Source organism: Sarcophilus harrisii, chromosome 4 (genome assembly GCF_902635505.1).
Source record: "Sarcophilus harrisii chromosome 4, mSarHar1.11, whole genome shotgun sequence".
Classification (NCBI taxonomy): Eukaryota; Metazoa; Chordata; class Mammalia; order Dasyuromorphia; family Dasyuridae; genus Sarcophilus; species Sarcophilus harrisii.
Window position 1 is genome coordinate 331597327 of NC_045429.1, and position 16935 is coordinate 331614261.

Genomic DNA, 16935 nt, shown 5'->3' on the forward strand with positions numbered 1-16935 from the left:
CCAAATTAGTTATGGAAGAAGAACCTGTCAGAGAAAGGCAAGGGTATACTGCAACTGCACTTTCTGAGATCCTGCACAGCAAATAAACTAAATCAGCTTATTTGCTATATTTTGAAACTGCCCAGGCCCAGTGGGGGAAAAGGAGAACTAAAAATAAATTCAACTTTAGTTTATTAAAAAGTTAAAGTAGAGTTGAAAAGGCCACAATGAAAACTTAACAACATACTAAGGCATGTTTTAATGTCTAATTAGCATACACCCCAGCTGTTATATATAGGAGTCATCACAACCTGAGGAGGTCTACAAAAACTGGGTTTTTAGAATCCTCATTCATATCCTGCAGTTTCTTAATGTCTTGTGTCCAAAATATCAAGTTGAAAAGCCTCAGAATTATGGCTTCCTCCAAACAGAAGGATTATTTTTATTTGTATGTGATTTCTATTTTTTGGCTTCTTCACTGAGCCAGAGTTAGGAGGAGAATCTCTAGAGTTTATGCTATCACTTTATGACTCTTATCTCTAACACAAATTCATTTCCTTCTTTTGGGGCCTTAGCCATTGTCAAGTGGCTAAAAAAACAGGAGCCTAGCCAGGAAACAGTAACTGTAGAATGAACAGGGATTTCATATGGGGAGATCTAAAATCTCTAGTATCAGGTCAATTACTGGTTTGTGGTGTTCTCCATTTATAAAATGGTTCTTACCACAACAATTCTCACATCCTGTTTCAAAGAATGAAATGAATTCTTACAGAGAAATCCCTGGAAGCCAGAAATGAAGGATAGAACTTTTAAGATACAGTCAAGTCTCAATGATCTATTTTGACTCCCATGATACCTACCCACACATTCAGCTCATGTGAGTTAATAAAAACACCACACTGGTTCAAACCAGAGATCAACTGAGTCACATTTCTATCTCTCACATTGGCTCAAAGGGAAAATTTATAGTAAAGTGAAGCAATAGTACTTCATAAATGTATCCCTAACTTCTTTTTAATAAGTCACAGATTTATTATAAATTAAATTTATCTATCTGAATCATTCAAATGTTTTCATATTTTCATCTCTATCAACTTTTATGATAAAAAGTCCAACATCATGAAACCACAGAGCTGAAATAGATATAAAAAATCATATGAACTAATCTTCTCTGTAAAAAAAGTTGAGGAAACTGAGATAACAAACTGACTTGTCCAAAGTCAGTAGAAATTAGCCACCCATCCTAATCAGCTAAGTAATGATTAAAATCTATAATCCAGGCTTCCTGATTCCAGTTTAAGTATTTTTTTTTTTAAACAATACCAATCATTTTCTATATAAATTTTTTTCTTTTTTTTTTTTTTGTATCAAAAATTTTCTTTCAGACTCTCTTGTGAATCTGGTATATAAAGCCATCTTTACCAAAAGAGTACCGTTGAATATACTAAAATTTCTTATATTTGTGTAGTGCTTTATGGTGTGTCAAGCCTATCTTTCTCAACAACCCTGTGAGGTAAGCACCACAAGTATTATAAATGCCATTTTACAGATATGGAAACTGGGTCTCAGATGATCATAGCCAGAACCAGAACCCCAAACTAGCTATCATCTTGTCTTTCAGTAGGACATTACAAATGTCAAAATCTCAGCATGACAATAAAAACAGTGCTGTCCTCCTCCCTTCAACCTTTATCTTTCCAGGCAGAGCTTGTTGTCTTGTCTTTGGTCTCAGTAATCTGTCTTCACGTGGAAGTTATTCTATCCCCCTGACCCACTTTCATTGTTCTTCTCTGAACTTTTTGTAGTGTGCTTATTTCTTTAATGAAATTATGTGCAGCATCCCAGATGCAGATATACAGGGACAGGGATTTCTTTGGCTTCTTGGGTTTTGTTATTTTTATAGAAGATTTCCGTTTGGTTTCAAGTATCTTTATTTATAACATTTTCACTATCAGTTGGTTATTATGTGTTCAAGAAATGCAACCATTTTCAACATTAGTCTCAGCAAATGGAAATTTCAAAATGTTTCTTGCTACAAAATAAAGTCACAAAAAACATCCCAATACTGATTAAGTGATTAAAAAAATTATCCTAGTCTGAATTATAGTACTTTTACAGAAAAGGCCAGAAAAGAGAGTAAAATTTTTACCTCTGCCCCTTGTTTGTGAAACAGCAAATACTCAGCTGAGGTCTTAAAATGACAGTCAAGGTGCAGAAAACTCATAATACTTTGAAGCCTCAGAAGGTACCATGAAAGAAGCTGATACTATTTTGGCTAAATTTCCACCCAAGGAGATACCTGTCTTACTATCTCTGGATTCATTCCATTAATGAGCTTAGTATTCCAAATGACTAAGAGTGAAGAAAAGAAGTTGGGTATTTGCTTTTTAAGGAGAAGAGTGTGTTGTGTGCATGCATGCTTGTACACAAAGAAGTGAAAGCTCCTTTCAGAAAGAGCTGCATCAACACAAAGGCATATAACACACAGATGGCAAACCAAAGGTCACTACCACTGGTAACTAACTAAGTGTAAATAACAAATATTTGACCTTTAGTGTTCATCTCTAAAATATACAAATTTGTCAGGGATAGTAGTGATGGCTTGAGGTCTATTATAAAAAATCAACAGCTCCTCTTCTTGACTCTCAAGGTAATTAAACATTGGGAAAGATTGCCAAATGAAATCATGAATTCTTTGTCCTTGGAGATGTCTTATAAAAATAAAGAAATTATCTTATTTAAGGTGATTTAGACAAAGACTTCAGTAGAGGCAAGGACTTGTACTAGATTACCACCCAAGGTCCCTTCTATTTCTATGAAATTGAATTTTTTTTTTGAAATTGAATTTTAAAATAGCTAATGGTTTAATTTTGTAAATAATAAAGGCAGAAGAATGAAATCAAAGGCGCAAAGTCATCTCTAAAAGAATTAACTGACACACTGAATTCTCTGTTAGGCTAGTAAAGGAAAAGAAAGAAGACAGAGGGATGGAAGAGAGGAATGGAAAATTCAAAAGAGAAAATAATTTTTTAAAAATTTGGAATATACTTTGATATTTTGAGATAACCAAATATCCTGTACCAGTATGGCTCAGGCTAATAATGAAAATAAGTTTGTATTAGCAGACATGAGAAATCCAGTCTAGGATTTTAAAAATTAATTGCTTTTTAAAAAATCTACACATACACAGGAATAATTGAGATTCAACTACTGTTCATGAGCTCTTAGTACATAAAAGTTCCAATCTCTTACCCTAAAGATGCCAATCCAGTCCTTTCGGCGGGGAATGAAATGCTGGGTAAGGGTATAATGGCATGTGATGTCTCCCCCAGGGATGTAAAACTTCTCCACGTTGTTAAAGATGATCTGAGAGAAATGGCAATGATCCAGCAGGACAGCTGATGTTGGGGGCTCCTCGCCTGTCTCTTCCATGATGGGCGGTCCTGTCAGGGAACAAGGGGCATGGTAAGAAATAAGGAAGTGGCTGGCGCAATATGAGAGAAATCTGGGCCCTCACCCAGGGAACATTCTGTACACATCTGAGGTGGATCCAGAAGGCACAAGTCTGATGACTATGTAGAACACAACTATTTTCCTGTTTCACTTTGGGGCATTTCACTCATGATTTCCACTGCTAAAGGAAATCTGCTATTATTTTCTTTCTTTTTTTTTTAAATTCTGAACTTAAAATAAAAAAGGAAAGAAAATGAATGTTTTCACATATGAAATAGACCAGAAGATTTTGTATAACACTAAGATCTATTATGAATGGTTGGCTTAAAAAAAGCAAACAAACATATATTGTTCTTTCAAAGCTATCCTGCTTGTTTATGTTTTCTTCTAAATTTATTTTTAATCATCTTATCATGATCAACTCTCTTCTACAAATGTACTGGGTCTTTTTCTCTGCAGGGATTCAGCTTACTTGTCTTATGCCATGGATAAAACGTGGCCAACAGAAGAGACAAGTGTTTTATAAATAAAAGCATTACAGAAAACATGAAGGGCGAGTATATTATAATAAAATTTCCCACACCTCAACACACTCACTTGACTTTCAACCATGTTACACACAAAAATGAAAATTAAAATTCCTCTAGTATTTTACAAAGCAGCACACCACAATCACGCACTCATATACTGTAGGGAATCAGGGTTTCAATACATATTTGCTGAACTGGACCGAGTAAACAATCCCACAAATGAAAAAAACATGTCATTTCTTATAAAAATCATATGTTGAAACAAAGCAACCTACCACAAAGGGTGCCAACAACTAAGAGACACTATCACCAGTTGGGTCAACAGTCGGCTGGCCCCACGTAGCCTATTTTCTGGTCTTATCTAATACAGCCTTCTCTGTATTCCAAAAAACTTTTTTTGTTGTTTTGCTTTGTTAAGGAGAGAGTCAGGAATGAAGAATTTCATGTGATAAATTGTCTTTTATACTTGGGCTTGAGTACAATTCAATACAGTGTCTATATTGTGCTATGCCTAAGCCCACATCCTCAACTTTAATCTTAGATATGCCTTTCTGGAGAGAAAGCCACATTCCGGATGAGGTTAGAACTAGTTCCTTGCAGATAAACCACAGCCTGTATGATTAGCATTTCTCAGTGGCGTTATGAATGTTCTTGATGTACACTGATTCCTCAAGGTATTCCAGATTCAAGGGAAACAATAAACTGGGAAAACATTTTTACAGTCAAAGGTTCTGATAAAGGACTCATTTCCAAAATATATAGAGAATTGACTCTAATTTATAAGAAATCAAGCCATTCTCCAATTGATAAATGGTCAAAGGATATGAACAGACAATTCTCAGATGATGAAATTAAAACTATTACTACTCATATGAAAGAGTGTTCCAAATCACTATTGATCAGAGAAATGCAAATTAAGACAACTCTGAGATACCACTACACACCTGTCAGATTGGCTAGAATGACAGGGAAAGAAAACGCGGAATGTTGGAGGGGATGTGGGAAAACAGGGACACTGATACATTGTTGGTGGAGTTGTGAATACATCCAGCCATTCTGGAGAGCAATTTGGAACTATGCCCAAAAAGTTATCAAACTGTGCATACCCTTTGATCCAGCAATGTCTCTACTGGACTTATACCCCAAAGAGATACTAAAAAAGGGAAAGGGACCTGTATGTGCCAAAATGTTTGTGGCAGCCCTGTTTGTAGTGGCCAGAAGTTGGAAAATGAATGGATGCCCATCAATTGGAGAATGGTTGAGTAAATTGTGGTATATGAATGTTATGGAATATTATTTTTCTGTAAGAAATGATCAGCAGGACGAATACAGAGAGGATTGACGAGACTTACATGAACTGATGCTGAGTGAAATGAGCAGAACTAGGAGATCATTATATACCTCAACAACGATACTGTATGAGGATGTATTCTGAAGGAAGTGGATTTCTTCAGCAAAGACAAGATCTAACTTAGTTTCAATTGATCAAGGATGGACAGAAGCAGCTACACCCAAAGAAAGAACACTAGGAAATGAATGTAAACTGCTTGCATTTTTGTTCTTCTTCCCAGGTTATTTATATCTTCTAAATCCAATTCTCCCTGAGCAACAAGAAAACTGTTCGGTTCTGCACACATATATTGTATCCAAGATCTACTGTAATCTATTTAACATGTATAGGACTGCTTGCCATCTTGGGGAGAGGGTGGAGCGAGGGAGGAGAAAAATCGGAACAGAAGTGAGTGCAAGGGATAATGTTGTAAAAAATTACCCTGGCATGGGTTCTGTCAATAAAAAGTTATTTAATTTAAAAAAAAAAAAAAAAAAAAAAGGTATTCCAGATTCAGTAAGTCCTTTCTTTAGTCTCGTAACAACAATCCAGCCCAGCACTACGGATTGTTCAATTCTTTCCCCTACCTACTAAAGCATAAAAAGCCAGCAGCCAAAAATAAAAGCTTTGTCCGTAATTCAACTTCATTGCTTACTATGAAACAAACTACTTAAAATGGGGTAAGGAGTTGTGGGGGATGAAAGTTAAGATTCTGCCACCAGTAAAAGGAGAACAATACTGTCATATTGGTAGAGAAAGAAATGTAAAATGTCGTACAAGATGGGGTGGCTGGTTGTTTGAGTTTAATGAGGTAAGGGTACATACAAGTGTGCGCTCTACAACTATCAGCTAGCTTAACATGAAGAAAACTTGAATCAACTCCTCTAGTATCTACTTCTAAACACTGTCAATCTCTCTTCCAAATGGGTGCCATTTATTTATAGTAAGAGTTAAAAAACTGACCCAATGATTCAACTATTAGGATTATATATCCTGAGCATGTTGGCAATTAAGTGGTGCAGTGACTAAAGTGCTAGACTTAGAATTTAAAATACCTAAATTCAAATCATGCTAGGGACATTTACTAGCTGTGTATCTCTGGGAAGTCATTTAATCTCAGCCTCAAGTTATCTTATCTGAAAAGCAGGGATAATAACAGTACTTGCCTCAGAGTTGTGAGGATTAAATGAGTTAATATATGTAAAATGCTTTCGTAAAACTTAAAACATAATGTCCTAGCTGTTATGTTACTAAATAGTTTTTTTTAAAAAATAACTATATAAAAATATTGAGCATTGCTTTAAATGTAATAGCAAAAAACTGGAAACAATTAAGTACAATTAGAGAATGACCGAAGAAAACTGGTATACTAATTCATTGAAATATTTTTGTTATAAAAATGAAAAAAAATAGGAATAAAAAATATGGGAAAGTTTATAGAACCAGAAAAAAGCTGAATTAGTAGGACATACTCATTCATAACAATATGATGAAAGCAACAAAATTTTTAAAGAATCCAGATGCTAAAGCAGAAGCACATAAGAATATTATTTTGTCAATTTTATACACACACACACAAAAAAAACTGTTTGAAATTTACCATTTCATTGGGGATTCTTACTTTTGCTTATTTGTTAAGATTATTTATAATTAAAAACTATTACTTAAAAAACTATCATGTATCACTTTTGTATGGTGGGACCTAAGCTAATTAAAGTATATGACTTCATACATCATCCATCATGAAAAAAAAAAAAACTCACAGTCCAATTCCTACTGAAAACAGATCACTTGGGTGTTTTATGAAGAAAAGAACAGCACTTAAAAAAAAAAAAAAAAAGAAAAGGAAGACATACCATTAACAAAAAAGAAGGTAAACAAGTCAGTCCCCTTTCTAGTCATCTAAAAATCAATTGTCTTCTGAAAAAAGCCAAGAGCCCAACCTTCTTATCAAAAATTTAACAGACTTCCTAGGGTGAAGCTTCACGTTTCAGAGATGTATGATGATAAACCAGTTAAGTTGCTTATTTCCTCCTAATAAAATAAAAGAGGATCATTTTGTGTATCTGGAACATAATGGTATTCAGCAGTTGGGAAGAATCCATTTTAGTCTTGGTAGTATCTGCTAATTTTCAATAAATGTAATGAAGATTGGGACAAATGGAATCAAACATTGGATGTTGAAAATAATTTCTCCCAAAAAATGTGTCAGAAATGAAAAGTAAATGTAGAACAGGCAAAAGAGAGAAAAACAGTGCTTTTAAAGGAATATTTGCTTTTAAAAAATGGATTGTAAAAAACCAACAAAGATTGACAATAGCACTACCTACCTTAGAATTGACACAAGTTGAGAAAGAAGGGGGAAATACAAGAGGAAAAGTGAAATAAGTTAAAATAAAAACTTAGGAAGCTTTGTATTCCTGGGATAAATTAGCCAAATAAGGTAATATCAGAATATATATTTGCAAATTCATTATTTAAATAGCTAGGCTCCTCATTTCTAACCAAGATTGACACAATTCTACCTACTAGCTATCCAAAAATAATGCTCTATCCTTAGGAGGATTCTGTAAGAACAGAAAAAGGTATAAATAAATAATTAGTCCTTCTGTATGACCTTATAAATTCAGATGATGCTTGATTTTATATTTCTTTAGGAAGCAAAAAAGGTAGGAGGTACCCCATAAAATTAATTTGTAAAACTTCCCTTGTACTGTGCTTCCAACTCTGACTTCACTAAAAAAGCAATCAATTCAATTGCAATTTTCTTAAAATTCATCCTCATGGATGTTTAATTGCCATCCAGGAAGGACATAGTTAAAAACAGAGTAAATAATGTCCTAAAGAATAGTCAGATAACAAGAAAAGCCCACTGTGTACAAAACATTCATAGTAGCATTTGTCAATTTTTTTTAAAAGCTGAAAACAAAAATGGAGAGAGCAGCATGCACGCACACACATTCTCATTGATTCTTCTCTCTCCTTCCCTCCCTCTTTTTCTGTGTGTGTCTGTCTATCTGTCTCTTCAGCAATAAAGGCCAAACTACAAGGTAATACACAAGGCAACAAAATTCCAATTAAGTAAAATAATAAGCATTATTATTATACTGTCAAAGAACACATTTCCAAGTTAACTGCTTTCAATTAAATTAACTGCTTTGGGGAATATACTCTGTAACGTTAATAGGGCAGGGTTTGTTGTATCAGAACAAATTATATCAATAATTTTTTTAAATGGTTAGAAAGAATTTTCACATTACCCTTTAACCCAGTGGGTGGGGCTGTTTCAAGAGAAATGAAACTGCCATCTCAAGAAAAATGAAAGCTATTTGAAGCTCCTCTGGTTCACTTCATAAAGTAAAACATGCTCAGGAAGTTGGAGAACAAATCAATCCTTAATGACCTGTACTAATTGGACCAATAAATAAATAACTAAAACTTCCAAAAGATACATTTTTTTTTAAAAAGTCATTTTTATATAAAAGTATCAAAATTCTGCCCACTAAAACTTTTTTTCCCCCTTGGCAGTTAAGGTAAATAAACATGTTAGTCTCACTTTTCCCAGACTGAGGGAATAAATATATACAACAATGTTGCAAATATTGTTCAGACAGTAAGGTCCATGAAAACTATAGTTGTGTTTTAAATGTATTCAGCTGTGGCCAAAATAATCTGAGTATGACTTGGAAAATAGCTATGGGACAGGGAGCATAAGCAAAAAAATATGTACTAATTCCTCAAATGGTGACTTGGGAAGACCTTGCATAATACAATCAAAAATATCATGGCTTAGGACACAAACAGCACTATACTTTGGATTAACTTGGCTTTCTTTGCAGCAAGAAAATCTTAGGTCTCCAAGAAATGTTTTGAAATAGAGAGAAAAAATTTCAATAAAACAATTCAGAGAAAAAAAAATTGTGGTTATTTATAATGTTTCACACTCCTGGACCCTCCATCACTTCTGCAAAGTAGCAGGGGGAGATACCCTCTTGTAATCTCTTCTTTGGGTACAATTTTATATCAAAAAAGGTAGGGATTATTTTAATCACTTCATTTGTCTTCCAACATGGTTATACCAATCCACAGTCCCACTAACTATACACTAGCTTCTCCTCAACCTCTCCACCACTGCCTATTTTTACATCTTTGTCTATTTTCTGGGTATGAAGTATGTTTTGATTTGCATTCTCTTATTAATGGTAATTTGCAGCATTTTAAAATATAGTTGTTAATAGTTCACAATTCCTCTTTTGAGAATCAATGGTTCACATCCTTTGACCACTTCTCTATTTAGGGAAAGATTATAGTTTTAAATTCCTAAGTGACTCAGGCAATGAAAGTACTTAATATAAGTGAAAAAGGAAGTTTGCCATTTCAGGTCAAATGTGTATCAATCACTTTGTCTGGGGGAAAAAAAGACTATTTCTAAATAGGCACAGTATTTTAAGAGCAAGTCTGCTAAGTCATATGATATCAGGTTTTGCTGAAAAGATCTGGAACTGAGGCTTCTCAAACTTCCCAAGTGAGGTTTCATTAGTCTTTAAAGACCTGTAGGATTGGTTAGAATTCCTTTTTAGTAGTGAGAATGGGTTGTGCTAATTCATTTTCCCATTTCCCCCTTCTTTTTTCTCCAAATGATTATAGATTACTTCAACATTAGGCATGAGAATTTTCTCTCTAAACCACAATTTCCACTTCTGCACAAGTAACCTCTCTTTTTTATTAATACATTTACAATATTTCATATTTAACTCTATTAAAATTTTTAAAGTAATTCTCTATTGCCTATTGAGAAGCACTGCAGTATGGTAAAGGGAATGCTGGAACCTCTGAGGCGCTGATCTGATCATCATAGGCAAATCAATTAAATTCTCAGAGCCTCAGTTTCCTCATCTGCAAAATGGTGGTGATGACACTTGTACCATTTATCTAACAGAATTGAGGGAAGCAGCCACTTTGCAAGTCTTAAAAGAGTTACATAAATTAGTTGTGCAAGGCAAAAGTGATGGATTTGAGAATCAGTATACTTAACATAATGGAGCATAAAATTTCCTAATCTTTAAAGTGAAGAGTGTTGGACTAGGTCTCTTCCAGTCTGCTATTTATAATGTATGTCCAGCCTTTGGTTCTGAGTTTTATCTTTTCATTTACTTTTATGTTCTTTCTAAACTATTCTTTCATATACTTTGGGGTTTAACTTCTGATGTCTCTTCCATTTATGCACAGCATAATCCATGCTTGAAATAACTCCATGCATCTCAGATCTATTGAACTCTTCCATGAAGCAACTGTCCAAGCCTCCCAGTTGCCTCCCCATTCATTCCTTTTTTATCATTCTCTCTTGCATCACTGTTAAGTGATCTACTGCAATGAGGAACAGTAGGCAAAAAAAATTGGGCCTGGAACTAGGAAACCTTAAATTGAAATCTGGCCTTAGACACTTACTAAGGGGTAAAGGGGATGAGGGAGAAATGGGACAAGTCCCCTAACCTTTTTCCTCAATTATAAAATGGTGATAATGGTTCCCACTTCAAAGGGTTATTCTGAGGATCAAATCAAATAATATTTGTAAAGCACTTAGCACAGTACCAGGCACAGCTGCTGTTATTAATTACTGCTTCAATTATTTATGTATTACTCCTCCTCTCCTTAAATTATAAGCTACTTAAGAAGTAAAGCCTGGAGAAAATATTCAAATGTATACTGTACTGCTAGGAAAGGGAGCAGAGATATCTGATCCAAAATGGAACTGGGCTGCATATTCAACAGTGTCAAGGTCAGAATAAGTAGACAGAGAAATGACAATTCTCTAGTAAGATATTAAATAATGTGACTTCAGCAAAAATAACAATCCATCCACCAAATGGTGAGCTGGGGACTTTCTCTGCTTTTTCCATCTGTCATTCAGATCCTGTCCAGTATCCCCAGGAGGGTTCACATATGAATACCTTTGCTGAAATCAGCGGCTAGTGAATTAAACCTGGGCTCTGCCACTTAGTTGTCTGATGTTGGGGCAAGTCACTTCACCTCAGTGTTTCAGCATGCCTCAGTTTCCCCATCTGTAAAATGAGGGGGGTTGGCCTATGGGACATACAAAGTTTCATTCAGCTTTAAAAGCAAAGTTTCTAGGCAGGCTCAAATCCGAGGTCAGTAGTAGACCTGAGGTAGAATGGGAGAGGGAAAAGGGACTGCCTCTCAAAGGAGGAGGAGCAGGACAAGTAAAAGAGAAGGGGTTCGGCTCCTCTTCCTTCTTTCTAGGGTCCCGCCCCTTCGCAAGGAGAATCAAGACTAGAGCCAAAGCCAAGAAGCCCAAGTCGAAGATGGGAGCGAGGTGGGGAGGAAGGAAGTGATTGTCCAATCCTTAAGCGAGACCGTGACGTCACGACTCTCCGCGCCCGCTGGGACGCCATGACGTAAGCCCCAAGAGAAATGGGGAGCTAGTCCATACAGCCGCCCTCCCACCGCCACCCCTCGGTGCGCGCGCACCCATCACAGTCTCGCTCTCTTCCAGGGAAGGCAGTCCCCATGAACTCCCGGAGAACTAAGAGGGGCGCAACCCAGGCCACGTTCCCCTCCCCCGCCACCACCCCCTTGGCCGCGCCCCCGGAGGAAGTGCAGTGAGCCATCGGCCCTTCCTTCCCGATTACAGGTTTTCTTCTCCTTTATGGATACGAAGCGGGAAACCCGAAATCCCCTCTCCTCCCCACTCCATCAACCACCTTCACCTCAGAGACTCACCCGCTGCAGCAACAGCCACAAGCAGCTGCGTCGCAACAGCAACAGGGGCGGGGGCGGGGCCAGGCAAAGGTCCTGAGGCGAACTTCTCGACACCCACCCCGCCCCCTTCATTACGTCACAACGTCCATGTCCTCCTCCCCTCCTCAGCGTGACGCGCAAGGCCTCCTGGGACTGGTAGTTCTGTCTGAGCTGGGAGTAGAAGGAGGAAAGTGGAAGGCGGGGGGAGAGGAAGGGGAGGGGGGAACGGGGACGGTATTGGGGCCTCTCCTACCTCCAGTTTCTGCAGTCTTGAGGGTCCGGCACTGTCGACTCATCCTGGGGCACTTGGAATCTTCTTTCCCCTAGATGGTGCTGTTAACTTAGTTTTATCCTTCTGGACCACAGAATCCCACTGAAAGGTCATCTCGTCTATTACCCAGGCTCCGCTGAGCATCCTCTCTGGGATCATAGAATGACAGTGATACAGTGTTTCATCTCCCGCTTCTGCGCCTTTGCGTGGGGGTCCCCCACCTTGGGAAAGCCTTCTCTCCTCACCTCCTCAGCCTCTTGGACACTTTTCTCCTTTCAAAGCACTAAGTAGGTGTCACCTCTTACAGGGACCTTTTCTAATTCCCTTGTTGTTAATGCCGGCTCCTTCTTGAAATTATTTTGTAAAATATGGCATAGGAGACAAGATGTCAGGCCTTGAAGCCAGGAACACCTAAGCCCCAGCACTTCAAGCATGATTGGAAGCACTTTAGAAATTCTCTGCTTCTCTGTCTTTGCCCCTATTTCTGTCTATATGTCTCTCCTCCCTCTAACACAAGCTGTGATCCTGAATAAGTCATTTAATTGATTAAATTAATTACAATTAATTAGAGGGAGTTTCCTTTTCCTGAAGTTCCTTAGTCAAACGAATAGGGTTCAATCCTTATTCCTATCGTAGTATTTACATGTTCCATCCTTTTAAGCTCCTTGATGGCAGAGAACTGTTTGATTTTTGCCTTTGTATTTCCAGACCTTTGCATAGTACCTTGCCCGTATTAGGCATCTGATAAATGCCTTGTTAAATTGAGCTAAAAGAGAGCTCAAGAGATTTAGTCCAACCCCTTAATTAAAAAAAAAATATTGATGCCTTTTGTTTTACCTCACAGTTATTGGCAGATATGCATACATCATACACACAGTCCCCTTAAATTCAACAAAAATGGGTAAGCAAAGACATAAGGACCATCTCTGACAATGTATAAACAACATTCTGCCATCACTCTCCTGCCCCTCTGCTGTGAGGAGAAAGGTATGTTTCCTTACCAAATCTGTAGGATTCAGCACTCTCATTTTACCAAGAAGGAAATATCTTCAATAGATAAGAAGTTCTCCTACATTTTATCTTATCTATATAAAAGACTCCCATACTGTCTTGAGACATCAGTTCCAGTGTCACACACCTGCACTGTCAGATGTAGTCTTTGATTTTACATGTTCATGCTATTTAGAATCATAGAATCATAAAATGCCATTGTTGGAAGGAAACTTGGAGACCATAAATCAATGCATAAATATTAAACCCCCATTATGTTTCAAATACTGTGGGTCATCTATTGAGGGGAAATGACTTGATCAAAGTAATGGGGAATGGTAGGGTTAGAACTAGAATCTGGTTCTTTTGGTTTTAAGTTCAGAGCTCTTTTTCCCCAAACCAGGATTCCTTACATCTAATCTGATTATTTCCTGAAGCAAACTCAATCATTTCCTTCTGATTTGTTATAACTCTTATTACTGGCATCATTAAGTTCTAATTGTCCCACTCCAATTTTTAGTAGATTCATTACTTAGATGTTCCCCTTAGTTTCTATCTCTTTATATTCCATTTACTTCTTATTTCATTAAAATGTTTTTTTCATTTCTTTCAACCACTTTTGAGAGTCCTTGTGGGCAAGCCATTTTCATTTTATCAAGAAGGAAATATCTTCAATAGCTAAGAAGCTCTCCTACATTTTATCTTATCTATATAGAAGACTCCCAAACTCTCTTCAGATAGCAGTTCCAGTGTCACACACCTGCACTGTCAGATGTAGTCTTTGATTGTACATGCTCATGCTATCTAGAATCATAGAATCATAAAATTCCATTGTTGGAAGCAAACTTTGAGACCATATATCAATGCATAAATATTAGACCCCCATTATGTTTCAAATACTGTGGGTCATCTTTTGAGGGGAAGTGTCTTGATCAAAGTCATGAGGAATGGTAGAGTTAGAACTAGAACCTGGTTCTTCTAGTTTTAAGTCCAGAGCTGTTTCCCCTAAACCAGGATTCCTTACATCTAATTTGAATATTTCCTGAAGCAAACTCAATACATTTCCTTCTGATTTTGTTATAACTCTTATTAGTGGCATCATTGAGTTCTAATTGTCCCACTCCAATTTTTAGTAGATTCATTACTTAGATGTTCCCCTTAGTTTTTAGATCTTTATATTAGTTCCATTTACTTCTTATTTCATTAAAAAAATTTTTTTTTCATTTCTTCCAACCACTTTTGAGAGTCCTTGTGGCCAAGCCATTTTCCCAACTCTGCTCTGCTTGTACTTGTAGAGTTAATTTCATTTTCTGGGTTTACCTCTTGGCAGTCTCTTGACCGAATGATTACATTTATTTCTTTATTGTGTTTGGTATCTTTTATTTGTTCATGCCTCTAAACTCAGTTTCTGATTTGAGATTGTATGCCAGGGGTAAGCTCCTTCTTCCAAACACTTGGGTAATGTGGTCATGCCTGGTTTGGCCCTCAACTTGATTTCTTAGACTCCTGGATAGCTGGTTTCCAACTTTTCTGGTGTGTCTATATTCTTAATGCTGGCAGATTTTTTCAGGCTTTCCTGAGGCATCCAGGATCAGTGCTAAGGTCTAAAGGACTTCCTGAACAGGAGTTCTCTTTACGTTCCACAGGAGCACTGCCCTCAATGATCTATGGATTTATACATCCTAAATCTTCCCAACCTCACAGTACTTTAGTAAGAGGATAATAAGCTTCCACTATCCTAGGGATTCTCTTTCAGCATTCCACAGACTTTAGATACTCTTGGATTGTCACTGGTCAGAAAGTTGGCAGGCTGTTCTCCTGTTTTCCTGTGTTTATACTGGTTTCCAGGGTCATGAAGAGTTACTTTTTCTCATCCTCTGAAGTATATTTTGAAGCTTTATGATTTCTGACATAAGGTAATAAAAGCAAAATCAAGGAAATAACCTATCTGAAGAAGGAGAAGAATATTTGCAGGACTGGGTGAAGGGCATGACTGAAACGACTGAACAACAAAATAAATATCATTTCTATGGTGGAATCCTTATTTCAGTGCTCATAGACTTCTGACTTTCTTTTTGGCTTGCTCTGTATGAAGTGTGTCATTGCTATTTCTCTTTGTATTTTTTGATCACTATTCAATCTGGTTCTCTTTGTGTGGTTCTCTATGTGGGAGAGTTGGGCTTCTTTATCTTTTCCTTCTTCAGTCTTAACAAGAACCTCTTCCTTTTCTTTCTACCCCTTCTGGAAGGGGTAAAACCTGTATTCTGAACTCTCCACATACTGAAAAAAAGCTATAATTCAGTTTCTATTCATTGTACATTTTTCTCCAGATTATAAAATGTCAGTTCTGTCCTCAAGTCTTATTTTCCAACTCTAAAAGTTTCCAAACTGTGATTGAACTCGTGTTCTGAAGGATATAATTATAAGTATTCCATCAGAAAATTCAAAGCTAGTGATATTTTCTCCTCTGAAATATAAAATAAGAAATTATGAATATAATTGATTTTTATTACCATAATGGTCTGAATCTAATTTGCATAAAATTTGATTATATTCTTTATTTTCAAATCAAGAAATATTAAGAAACAAAAACACTGTACCGAGTATTGTAGTTATTGTAGTTATATATATATATATATACACATATATATATATAGTTATATATGTAGTTATAAATCTAAAATATGCCACTGCTACCATCCTCAAGGAGTTTACATTCTAAAGTAAAATAGAATGCAAAACATTCTTCTCCCTAGACGGGAGGGCACAATAGGTTAATACTTCTGTCCTAGACAAGGGAAAATGGAAGATAAACCCCATCAAACATTAGCATTTAGAACTACTCAGCAGGGCTTCTAAAATTACTATGAAGGCCTCAGGAATTAAGGAGCAGGAATATAGCATCTGATTTAGCAAATCTAATTCCTGCACAAGAGAGCATCTCTTCAGGAATAGCTATTGCAAAGGGGTCCTATGCTATTACTATCTATGTCTTACCAAAGCTGAGTTCCATCTGTATTAAACCACACACACACGCACATATATGTATGTATATATATACACACGTGTATGTATGTACACACAAGTATACACATATATGTACATACATGTATACATACATATATATGGTTTGTAAGTCTGGACATCCTCAAAGTAGAAGCCAGAAGGGAGAATAGGGCTGTCTCAAAAAGCACTGACATTAGTTCTCAGACAGCTTTGTTATGCTTGTCCACTCTAGCCTTGGTGACTCAGATGATTTCCAGGGCAATAGCCATGTGTCTGTACATGTCTGTACACATGTATATATGTGTACATATGCACACATATGCATTTACACATTTATTTCTACTCTGTTGTAGAGTTATCTTCCTGGGGTTGAGTTTTCATGGTGTATTCCAAGTCAGCCATTTGTCTTTATGTAGTAATTACAATGAAGGAGGGTCAAGACACCAAGCAGTATTTATTCTGTGCAAGTGTTCTTGCTGGTTGCAAAAGTGACTAGTTAGTCTTTGCTTCACTACACTTGGGACAGCTATGCTTGAGCTTCAATTTAATAAGCATTTATTAAATATTATGTGTAAAGCATTGTGCCAAGTCCTGGGGATGCAAAGACACAAAGAGTC

The 16935-nt window shown here is 36.6% G+C and overlaps 2 protein-coding genes across 4 annotated transcripts in view; one reads left to right on the forward strand and one right to left on the reverse strand.

Annotated features, from left to right (window-relative positions):
* Nucleotides 1–12136, reverse strand: part of CALCOCO2 (calcium binding and coiled-coil domain 2) — a 28181-nt gene extending 16045 nt beyond the window's left edge. Inside the window, exons 1-2 of one of the 2 annotated variants that reach the window (XM_003768339.3) lie at nucleotides 12034–12133; nucleotides 3232–3422 (exon numbers count right to left, since the gene is read on the reverse strand). In XM_003768339.3, coding sequence (XP_003768387.1) covers nucleotides 3232–3411 — 180 coding nt within the window. In that variant the 5' untranslated portion in view covers nucleotides 3412–3422; nucleotides 12034–12133. Of the gene's footprint in view, nucleotides 1–3231; nucleotides 3423–12033 lie in introns of both variants that reach the window. The other variant, XM_023502415.2, reaches the window with a different exon arrangement.
* A 130-nt stretch (nucleotides 12137–12266) lies between these two features.
* Nucleotides 12267–16935, forward strand: part of TTLL6 (tubulin tyrosine ligase like 6) — a 57919-nt gene continuing 53250 nt past the window's right edge. For both annotated transcript variants that reach the window (XM_031966098.1, XM_031966099.1), the window contains exon 1: nucleotides 12267–13309. The gene's annotated coding sequence lies outside the window, so the exon portion shown is untranslated. The remainder of the gene's footprint in view (nucleotides 13310–16935) is intronic.